Below are 12399 nucleotides of genomic sequence, written 5' to 3'. Positions count from 1 at the left end.
TACTATCATGCTGTCCCATTAAAGTTGAATAAGGCTAGTGTTTTTTCTAGCTACTGCTATAAAGCTAACATTTTTAAGTACTGTAATTAGATTAGACAACATATACTTTTGTGAGTATAATTTTTAGTACAGAGGTGTATTAATTTTTATACTGTATCTTGTGAATGCACCTTTTCAAATAAAAAGAATAGTTTATAATGATGTTCCACTGTTTTTCTCTTCAGCTTTAATGCTCTACTTCTCTCCTTTGAGTGCAAACACACATCCCCGTTTTTTCTGCATCTTTTGTATCTGCTTCTAAATATAAGTGCAAAGGATGTTCATTGCCTGCATGACCGAAGCTTTAGATATACGCATTATGAATTTTAGGTAAGTTACTTAATTACATTATTTGGATCTACAGTACTATGTTTTTGTAGTGTAGAGGAAGGAGTAGAGTTGGGGAAATTTTATTTTAGGTAAACTTTGGATTATTTCTGACTTAATGGAAGGGTGAGATTGGAAATGTCAAACTACTGTATTATAGGGGTTACAAAATATTTATTATGTAACATTTTTATATTGGGAGAAATATGACTAAATTATTATAGAATACTGTTTGAAGGTAGAACATGCCCCGAAAATGGAAGACGTCTCTTTGTCGTCTCCGCATTGGTCACGCTCGGTTGACATACGAGTTTCTGCTAAAGGGCCAACACCAACCATATTGTGACAACTGTTTGGTACCCTTGACAGTGAGACATTTGTTGATCGAATGCCCCACCTATAGCACCGAAAGAAATAGACATCTGTTTGAGGCTCGAGGTGAGGATGGCAAGTTCATCCTTGCCAAGATTCTTGGACGTGATGTGTTGTACCATACTAGTGGTATTTTTTAATTTATTCTAGAAGCAGGTCTTTTGAAAACTATTTAACTGGTATAAGGATATTCTTGTTTTTATTGTTTTAAACTGATTTACTATTTATTTACTTATTTATTTATAACAAAGAACATCGGCATCAATGACCATAGATGTCAGGATGCCAGATAGACTATAATCAATCAATTGAAGGTAGAACAACAGCATCAGCACTGTAGCTCCATTATAGGCCTTTTTTGACATATACCATTATTGTATTTAGAATACAATCACTGTATCGTTATGTGGTGTATTTTTACCGAAATATGAAATACTGGATATAGGTAGTTTTCTTATTCTGCCTAGTGCTGGTAGGTCTTGATATACGAGTGATTAAACTAAGTACGATAGTTCACTTTTTTTATATAAATGCATGTGTCTTGTTTGGAGCTATGTAATGGTCAGCAAGTCTGAAAAATCTCAAGTGATGTTTTTACTTGGATAATGGATATGAGAAAATGCAATTTACTGTAATGACAAATTAGTGGAATGTCATTGCACTGTTTGTTGCCTTTCTTACATGTTGAAGTTTTCTATGATCCTATTGAATTATGGCTGTCCATGGTTTAGACTCGATAGGTCTTGTAGATCCATTAGAATGGTCTTAGTTTCTTGTGGTACCATTCAGATTGTACAGTATTAGTTCCTAGTGGTCTTAGTCTCATTTGGTCACATGAAATGGTCTTAGCTTCTTGAGGTACTATTCAGATTGTACAGTATCTGTTTCTAGTGGTGTTAGTTTCATTTGGTGACATGAAATGGTCTTAGCTTCTTGAGGTACTATTCAGATTGTACAGTATTTGTTTCTAGTGGTCTTAGTTTCATTTGGTCACATGAAATGGTCTTAGCTTCTTGAGGTACCTTCAGATTGTACAGTATTAGTTCCTAGTGGTCTTAGTTTCATTTGGTCCCATGAAATGGTCTTAGCTTCTGGAGGTACCTTCAGATTGTACAGTATTAGTTCCTAGTGGTCTTAGTTTCATTTGGTCACATGAAATGGTCTTAGCTTCTGGAGGTACCTTCAGATTGTACAGTATTAGTTCCTAGTGGTCTTAGTTTCATTTGGTCACATGAAATGGTCTTAGCTTTTGGAGGTACCTTCAGATTGTACAGTATTTGTTTCTAGTGGTCTTAATTTCATTTGGTCACAGTGGTCTTAATTTCATTTGGTCACATGAAATGGTCTTAGCTTCTTGAGGTACCTTCAGATTGTACAGTATTAGTTCCTAGTGGTCTTAGTTTCATTTGGGTCACATGAAATGGTCTTAGCTTCTTGAGGTCCCATTCAGATTGTACAGTATTAGTTCCTAGTGGTCTTAGTTTCAGTTGGTCACATAAAATGGTCTTAGCTTCTGGAGGTCCCATTCAGATTGTACAGTATTAGTTCCTAGTGGTCTTAGTTTCAGTTGGTCCCATGAAATTGTCTTAGCTTCTTTTGGTCCCATTTAAATAAGCTTAGCATCTTGCGGTTCCATTCAAACAGTCATGGGTAATTGATTTTGACTGTTTTAGTAATGGCTTGTAATAGCTATACTTGGAGTGAATTTCATACCCAGGATCTGCTTCACGTCTAAACCTGTGTAAGAAGACTAGAACAGGAAAAGTAATGGTTGTGTCCCTTCCTGATACAAGTCATTTGGTATTGCAGGAGTTTACCCTAAAAATAACTTGATGGATGAATGAAAGGGCACTAGAATTACTTAACCCTTTTACCCCCAATGGACGTACTGGTACGTTTCACAAAACTCATCCCTTTACCCCCATGGACGTACTGGTACGTCCTTGCAAAAAACTGCTATTTACAATTTTTTGGCGGCATATTTTTTATAACTTCATTTTCCAAAAGAATGAGACCAACCTGACCTCTCTATGACAAAAATTAAGGCTGTTAGAGCAATTTAAAAAATATATATTGCAAAATGTGCTTTAAAAAAAAATGCCTGGGGGTTAAGGGTTGGAAAGTTCCAAATAGCCTGGGGGGTAAAAGGGTTAAGATATTTGTATCTTTGGGATGCAATGGGATTATTGGAAAGAATATCGCCGCTTATAGATTTATAGGTTTTAAAAGTAAATAATATTACTGCTTCATCAGACTTCGTATTTATTTCATTCCATGAATTTTAGAGTGTCTTCCATGGCAATTATACAAATTAGAAAGCGAGGGCCTTGGTGATCATTTAGATGTTCAAGGAACTTACGGTAATTTAGGGAATAAGTGATAAATATATGAAGTAAAGCTTGCTGTAATTCGTTATGGGAGTCAGTTCGCAATAAAAAATGCTTGAGCCCTAAAAATATTTTTTTCTTAAATAAAGGAAAATCACATATGTTCCCTTTATATATAAATACACATGCAGTACAATAATTTTTAAAAGTTTGTAATGGTAATAATTGATGAAATAAAATTTAATTCAGAATAGAAAATAGAAATATTGACAAATTAATTCGCACTTCACCTTTGAGAAGGGTCGTGGTTGGTGTAAAGAAAACAAGAGAGGAGGAAGAGGGGGTTACTGCTTCTGGTAAAATATTGAGAGTTCCCTATTGTATCTTGGTTGTTTTTTTTACACTCTTACTCAACTTTCACAACGAATCTATCTAGTGATGAATGCTTAGCCTTTTCTTTAAAATGGCATGAAGAGGAGAAATCGCATTGTCCATAAATAGATTCACTGCACTGCTTGCCCTGCCAAAGCCTTATTTGGGTGATGTGCTCCTACAAATTCTTGCATGGTTTCCTAAATCTTTTATATTTCTGTAATGTCATTTGAAGCGAGAGGTTTGTCACTCTGTCCCTCCTCCTCCTCAGATGAAATGACCTCCGCAACCTCATGTTGCTGCTCCTTATACAATACCAGATCCTCATTCATCAGCTGCTCATTTTATTCCTCGTGAAGGTAGATGATGATGTCCTTTTCCACCTCTAACCCAATTGTCTTTCACAAGGATACAATTTCATCCTTAATTGCCTCCTGTATGTTTTCAAATCACTGAAAATTACTTTAGGAATGCATTTTGGACATAGTTTCCTCCAATTAGATTTGAGGGTTCTGTTTGAAACCCTTTCTTAGGCTTTATCAATAATTTTGAAGCAGATGACAGTATGGAAATGTTATTTCCAAAACTTTCAGAGGATGAGGATGGTTCCTTCGGTAACCTCAAAGCATCAGTGAAACATTGCTTTTGTATAAAGCTGATTGAATTTTGAGGTCACCTGCTGATCCATATGTTGGAGAGTATTGGAGTGGTGTTGGGTAGCAGGAGCTTGATTTTGATTAATTTGATCTCCTCCTGTAAAGTCTTTGAATTCTACTCATGAATGGCAGAGACAATGGACAGTAACATTGCCCTAGTTAGCAGGAGAATGCCCTTGAGACTGACCGTATATACATATGATAAGCACCTAAGCTAGGACCATAGAGGGCCAGGCATTGGTTGCTGATGACTCAGCAGGTAGAACTATAGGCTCCCCCAAACACCCCATCTTTAGCTCACAGAGATGGTGAGGTTGCAGACACCACAAGAAACTATCGAGGTTGAGCGGTGGAGCTTTGTTCATAAGTACAGTAATAAGGCTTGGAGTGTGAGGTTCTTCTACAAAAGTTACTTTTTGCTTTCAGGACTGAAATGCATTGATCCATTCCACAAACAATGAGGGTAACCCAAGCTTTTATTTTTGTTCTTCAAATATCTTTCAATTGCTCCTTCTGCACCATGCACCTCTTGAATGCTTGTGGATTCTCTAAGTTGTACACCAGGAGCAGCTTAATTTTGCATTTCCCGCTGACGTTAGTACAGAACAGCAGGGTTAGGCAGTCTAACATGGGCTTGTGACTGAGAATTGCTTTTTCTTCTGCTGTAATGAAGTTCCTCCTGGACATCTTCCAAAAAAAGACTACTCTCATCACTGTTGAACACTTGCTGCAGTATGACTCAGAATCCCAGATCCTTTTAAATTTGGAAACTAATGCCTCAGTTGTCTTGACATCGGAGCTTGTACTGTAGTTTTACTATGTTGCAAAATACTGTGTGCAAATTCTTCTCTTGAGATTCTCAAACCACCCCTGACTTGCATTGAATATTTCTTTTACTGCTCACATACCTGGCTCCTTTTTCCCAATGTCACCATAGAATTCCTTTACTTTATCTCGAATAATGTTTTTGATACAGTAATTGTATCTCCTGGTAACTGCTTCTCATTAATCCAGGTAAACAGCAACTTTTCAATCTTAGCAAGAACATACGGCTGTTATGTTTTCAATGGCAAAACCCTTTTGTATTGTCAATTGATTAGATATTTTCTTTATTCTTCAGAATTGTACAAATGGTTAGTGTTGTACAATTGTAGGTTTTTGCTAGGTCTGGCATGTACGTACCTCGTTCCTGCTTCTCGATGATTTCTTTTTTATTTCTACTGTAATCATTTCCTTCCACTTACCATCATTCTGATCATCTTGGGGTCCATTGGCACGATACTGCACTGTTAACTTTGCAGTGCAGCACAAAATGTATTTATAATGAACAATAGTGATCATTACTTGATAAAGAACAAAAGGTCACAACTCTATAAAAAGTTCCAAAGATGCTTGTACAAGATAGTGCTTCTATTGTAATAGTTCTGCTTGAAGAGCAGAATAAGTTAGGGTCTGAGCAATGGGATTATAAGTTATTACGAAACTAAATTGGGTGGAAACCACGTGAACACGGCATGAACACTGTATGGCTGGCGTATGGGCGCCACACGACTGATTTTTGCAAATTGCATGCTAATCTCATTGATACTTGTCAAAAAAAACTTGCCCATATGAAGCAAAATTTTTTACTTTCAGATTGAGACAATACTCGTAACACAATTCGAATTTATATGCTCCTAACTCAGTTTGCTCATATTTAAAGTTACATGTAACCCAAAGTACTATTGTACTGTACTGTAATGCTAATTCTTCTTATTTGATATGGAATCAATCAAATATAATTTTCATAACATTTTTTTTTTCAATTACTATACTGAGTACCTGTAATTAATGTTAAATAACATCAACAAAAAACTCATGAGGTGGGTTAGTTTTTGATTATGGAGGGAAGTGGGCGAGTGCTGTCGATGCATCATGAATTGTATACTGTAGGCATTATTTAAAGGTCTTAGCCTCCAACTACAGTCAGCCCTCCATATTCGCGGCGATTAGGTAACGAGAGACAGATATGAAGATTGAGAATCTATGAATCCTTGCTGCTCTAGTGTGGGGCAACTTATATAACCTACCAACTATCTTATCATTGCCTACCTGCAGTTGATTATCACACTAGGTAACCTACTGTACTGTATTACATTGTTTTTATATGGTTTCTATCATGGCATCCTAGTTCATACTACTTTTTAGAGGTAATTGTACATTATTAACATTTCTTTAGTACAAGGTATGACAACTCATAATACGAACTTCATCGCTACACCGCGCTATGTATAAGTAACTACAAAACACTTGTTTGTATCCAACAGTATGTGCTGATACTGTAGAATAAAAGTCACTAATTGTTGATGGTTGAAATGTACCCGAAATTGAAAACAAAAGTAAAAAATGCATTAAAGAAACAATTAACTTTTTAAAAATCATGATAATTTAGAATGGGATAATGTCTGCTTGAACTATAGTCAATTCTTTTTAGTGAGGTAGATTTGCACTGACTCGCAGGGGTGCTCTTTTAGCTCAGAAAAGTTTCCTGATCACTGATTGGTTAGACAAGATAATTCCAACCAATCAGATAGCAAGAAACTTTTCCAAGCTAAAGGGGTACCCCTGCGAGAAGGTGCGAATGTGCCTCATTAAAAAAAATTCAGTATAGTCGGTCAGCTGATGAAATCGAATGCAGTGTTTTTCAAGGTTTCATATACAATATAATACAGTAAATACACTACTGTAGTTTTTTTTCAATGAACATATAAATAATTATCCAACCACAAGTAAAAGAGAATAAGATAGAAAAATGCATGTAACATATCACTAATGTTTTCGAAGCTTTAGCAGTAAACTCTATGACGTATTACTTACTTACTTTACTTTACTTTGATGGCTACTTTTCCTGTCCCATACAGCAGGGGAAATCCACTCTACAGGACCTCCATGTCATTTTACCTTGTTCGTTCAGAGTATTTAACATTTCATATCACATATTGTTCATTTACTGTTAAATCGTCACTGTCAAAGGACTCATGAAATAAAGTCTTCAGTATCCTCTTGAAAGCCTTAATGTCTTCAATCATTCAAATGTTTCGTGGGAGCTTATTATATAGTCTCTGGGCCGCATATTTAAAGGCTCAGGAGCCTATAGTTGACATAAATCTAGGTTCCAACATTTGGAAGCCATCTGTAACTATTCTCGTGTCGACACAATTTGTTGGCTACGCTTAAAGGACCGTGTTCATAAAAATTTTTCTTAGTACATGAACTGATTACTTTTCCAAAGATTAAAGGCCTCCTATTTCTCTAAATAGCATCTGCTGTAATAATTGAACAAGGCTTGGTCTTTGATTCGAGAATTCAACAGAGGTATTCCTATTACTAAGGGTAGAAGAAACTCTTTTGCTATGATCAGCAGCTCTTCTAGGAGATGGACACTCCAAAATCAAACCATTGTTCTCTATTCTTGGGTAGTGCCATAGCCTCAGTACCATGGTCTTCCACTGCCTGAGGTAGAGTTCTCTTGCTTGAGGGTACACTCGGGCACGCTATTCTATCTTATTTCTCTTCCTCTTGTTTTATTAGTTTATATAGTTTATATAGGAGATATTTATTTTAATGTTAATGTTCTTAAAATATTTTATTTTTCTTTGCTTCCTTTCCTCACTGGACTATTTTCTCTGTTGGAGCCCCTGGGCTTATAGCATCCTGCTTTTCCAATTAGGGTTGTAGCTTAGCAAGTAACAATGATAATGGATTTTGAGTGTTTATAAATAGATTTTAATAAGTGGATTATTGCCTCTACTTTCATATGAATTTGTGATCAATTCAGGAGTGAGATTTAGAAATTATTGTCAGCTTGGGATTTAGTTTATATCTGGAAAAGTGTAACATGTTAGGGACAATCCCATGATTTGTGATGGTTAAGATAGGCTAGTGCTACCAGAACCCTTTATGCAGTGCACTCTAAGGATAATTGTAGTTGAATCAGTAGAACTTCAAAAGTTCAAAGTAGGAGCAAATGTTTTTATGTTGACCAGGCTGACATGAGTTTTTTTATAGTTTATTTATGAATTATCTGTTTTTGACATTGTTAATAGTTTATATAGGACATATCTGTTTTGACGTACTGTTTTTAGAATGATATATTGTTAATTTATTCTCATCATTTATTTATTTCTGTATTTCCTTTCCTCACTGGGCTATTAGCATATTGCTTTTCCAACTGGGGATGTAGCTTGGCTAGTAATAATAATAATAATAATATATACTGTAAGGGTTGTTGTAGCCTCCCTTTTGACCATATCTGTAACACACTTTTTAGGCTTTTACTTAATAGGCTTCTTTACTATCATGCAACTGCAGGGCCTTGAATGTCCTCTCAGGGCCCAGTACTGAACCAAATGCCCCAATTTCATAAATCCATCCCGCTATCAGGGACATAATTAGTTTTGTGGGAATGAGACGGCAAGACCCTTGACCTTCACCTTCTTTCAACTTTATTAATCCCACTGCATTGCAGGGTCGGCTACTCGAGTCAACCTTTTCTGTTTATTTCTATAATTAGGTTTGTGGGAATGTGACAGCAATACCCGTGACTTTCACCTTCTTTCAACCTTATTAATCCCACTGTATTGTAGGGTCGGCCGCTCGAGTCAACCTTTTCTGTTTATTTCCATAGCTTGCATGTTCTCCCCTTTCCTGTCCCATCACACCACAATCATCCATGTATAGTACTGTATTGAGCCTCATGGTGGAGAAGGCCTGACTATTAGAATTAACTGCATACCTAGTATTACGAACTGCATGGAAGTGTCCGGGAAGATCTGAATTTAAGGGATGGTCAGAATCATAAAAAATCTTATGCAACGTGCATAACGAACTAATTGAACGACTGTGCCAGAGATTAATATCTAGATCAGGAATAAGAAATTTAATAGACCTTAAGTTCCTGTCCAACAAATTAAGATGAGAATCAGCAGCTAAAGAACAGACAGGAGAACGATACTCGAAGCAAGGTAAAATGAAAGAATTAAAGCACTTCAGAATAGATTGATCACCAAAAAACCTTGAAAGACTCAATAATGTGTTTCTCAAAAGTAAATTTGCTGTTGAAAATCATACCTAAATTTTTTAAAAAGAGTCTTACGTTAAAGAAACATTATTAATGCTGAGATCCAGATGTTGAAGAGCCACGGTCCTTGACCTACTTACAATTATACTTTGAGTTTTGTTAGGATTCAATTTCATACCCCATAATTTGCACCATGCACTAATTTTAGCTAGATCTCTATTATGGGATTCAGCAACCCCAGGTTTACATAACAGTATTAGGATGAAACTTATTCCATAACCAAAAGAATTAATGAATGAACGGAATTTTGTATTAATATATCTAAAGATAAGTGAAATATGTATTAGTATCTTTGAGTTCTTATGTTGAATGTTCAAGGCAAGTAAATTTTAATGTCAAAAGATTTTAAATGAAACTATAATCAGCAATAACCTTGATGAATAATCGAGACTTATTTGATAGTTAAACATGTTAATAGACTCATAAGCGTACGAGATTTATGTACCCTGATGTTGTAAACACCACAATAGGTGTATTATTATTACTTGCTAAGCTACAACCCTAGTTGGAAAAGCAAGATGCTATAAGCCCTGGGGTCCCAACAGGGAAAATAGCCCAGTGAGGAAAGAAAACAAGGAAAAATGAAATTTTCAAGAAGAGTAACATCAAAATAAATATTTCCTATATAAACTATAAACACTAACAAAACGAGAGGAAGAGAAAATAGATGGAATAGTGTGCTCGAGTGTACCCTCAAGCAAGAGAACCTAAGACAGTGGAAGACCACGGTACAGAGGCTATGGCACTACCTTAGACTAGAGAACAATGGTTTGATTTTGGAGTGTCCTCCTCCTAGAAGAGCTGCTTACCATAGCTAGTGTGTCTCTTCTACCCTTAACAAGAGTAAAGTAGCCATTGAACAATTACAGTGCAGTAGTTAACCCCTTGGGTGAAGAATAATAGACTTTTTTGATAGTTAAAATGTTAATAGGCTTAAACATAAGAGATTTATGTACTCTGAAGTTGTCAATAGGTATATATATATTATAATTTGTTACAATAAGTTATATTAAAGATAATCAGTGAACGATTATGATAATTTATTTGGTATCCAATTTAAACAATTTACAAATTTTTACAGGCGTATCTAATTAAAGATATTCAGAGAAAGATTACGAACATTTATTTGGTATCAAATTTAAACTATTTACAAATTTTTACAGGGTTTTCTATCTTCATAATCATCATATGCTTGTATCTCCATAATCCTTTGCTTTAATGTCGCACAACTCCAATATCAAAGAAATCATTCACAATTTGCTAATATATGCGAAGTCATGATTATTACCCTAGACTTTGAAAACTGTTACCGGTGGTAACGGTCAATTAACAGATGTGTACAGTTTTTTATGGTATTGAATACAGTTTGCGTAAACATTTAACAAAAAATAAAACTAGTGAAATATTATTTTTGCTTTGGCAAATTAACAAATTCACGAATTAACAAGAATTAAATTCTAAAATGGCAGAGACTTGATTAAGGAAACTATATAACTACAAAATTTTGAAGTAAACATTTCACAAAAAAAAAAAAAAAAAAAAAAAAAAAAAAAAAAAAAAAAAAAAAAAAACCTTCTTAAAGATTCTTACGTGCAAGAAAAAAACACAATCGCTTTTTATTGCCTTTTCCCCGCCATTATATCGCTATCAATATTTAGCTCAGAGAAGAACTGTCAAATTTAAGATTTTCATAATTTCAAACGTAGAAATGCCTGTGTTTGCAGTTTCGTAAGAGGTAGGGACTTGAAAATTGTCAAGAATAACCATAAAGTATAAGTTCAGCTGTTTTAGTGTTTAACTCCATTTAATACTATGGTTACTTCCACGTGATTTTTTTTAGCCCGTTTTAATCAAAATTAACATGAAATGCCTTACCATAGAGGACTTGATTCTGTAGTTTTCATTCGAAATGCTCAGATGTTTAGCGGGTTTATAGGCTGAACAGTTCGAATGAACAGTACTGAAACTAATGAATCAAGTTCTTTGCAATTTTCTCGTGCCGTGAAAGTTTTCCCTGGTTTTCTTTCTTCGGTGACTAAATATCCTCTTGGCGTTTATTTAGGCGCTCCTCAACATGGCAAAGCTCTCCCTTCTTCGTTTCGAAATGATCTTCGCTCGGACTAAGTATCTCCTCACGCCCTTGAGCTTCTTTCTCCCGATTCCATATCTCCTCGTCCTGTTGTTCGATCTCCTCCTCTCTCCGTTCGAGTATCCCACCTTGAGATCGGCCGTCGACCTCCCGCTGTCGTAGCTGATCCTTAAGAAGGCGCTGAAGTTCGTCCTCGCGCCGCTGCAAGTCTTTCTCGAGTCGTTTCAGAGCTTCGTGGCGCTCATTAATCTCCCAGTCCCGTCGGCGGGCAGTCTCCTCCCGCGCGTTGAGTTCATTCTGGAAGCGGAGTATCATCTCCTCTCGCTTTAGTAGCATGTTCCTCCTGTGTCTCAGCATCATCTCCCGGTGTTTCACGTCCTGGAACCGCCGAGGAAGATCCTGCTCCCAGTTCTGCAAGTTGTTCTCGCGCAGCGAGATCAACTCTTGCTGGTGATGGATCGTCAGAAGCTGGGCCCGGACGCCTTCCTCTCGCTGCCTTATCTCTAAAGCGTGTTGTCTCACCTGTTCTTCCTTCAGGAGGAGCTCCCTCTCCCGGTGGCGTATCTCCTGGGCGCATTTCGCGTTGTCTTCGTGAATCTGTAGGAGAATAGACATGGATTTGCTCTGGCGCTTACGATTGCGTTTCCTGCCGTCCATCTTGTGGCTTCCCGGGGGGTGCGTCCTGTAAACACTCTAAAACACCCTGACGAGGGGATTGTCCTGCGAGAGGTTTAGTTCCCACGAAAGCTTATTAACAACTGAATAAGAAAAGGTAAACGATAAGAGATAAGATGAGGATTTCTTCAAATAACGGTTAAGGGGTTTTTAATTTTTACAACTATTTAAACAAGGGGTTTGATTATTAGGACAGTTCAAGAAACTACGAAATGACTCAATTGTGGGATACCCTAAAAAGTGGGACCAAGGGACGGGGCAGACCGGGACGAGCTAAAAGGCGGGACTTGTTATATTAAACGGGACATGGCGGGGACCAATGGGACCATTGTCAATTTATTGTAATAGGCCTAATTGTAATAGGCCTAATAAAAGGTTTAATAAAGAATTAAAGTAAACCTTTTTAGTCTAATAAATTTGTTA

At 36.5% G+C, this 12399-nt stretch overlaps 1 protein-coding gene across 1 annotated transcript; it reads right to left on the bottom strand.

Moving 5' to 3' along the window:
- Positions 1-11247: 11247 nt before the first annotated feature.
- On the bottom strand, positions 11248-11958 carry LOC137657318 (golgin subfamily A member 6-like protein 26). Its single transcript, XM_068391652.1, has one exon. The coding sequence runs from the start codon at positions 11956-11958 to the stop codon at positions 11248-11250; it is 711 nt and encodes a 236-aa protein (XP_068247753.1).
- Positions 11959-12399: the final 441 nt, after the last annotated feature.

This window comes from Palaemon carinicauda, chromosome 18, assembly GCF_036898095.1.
Source record: "Palaemon carinicauda isolate YSFRI2023 chromosome 18, ASM3689809v2, whole genome shotgun sequence".
NCBI lineage: Eukaryota > Metazoa > Arthropoda > Malacostraca > Decapoda > Palaemonidae > Palaemon > Palaemon carinicauda.
Note: the sequence above shows the minus strand (reverse complement) of the source record. Positions and strands in the feature narration are given on the sequence as shown.

Coding starts and splice junctions, on each gene's coding strand:
- LOC137657318 (XM_068391652.1), bottom strand. CDS start 11,958: ATGGACGGCAGGAAACGCAATCGTAAGCGCCAGAGCAAATCCATGTCT.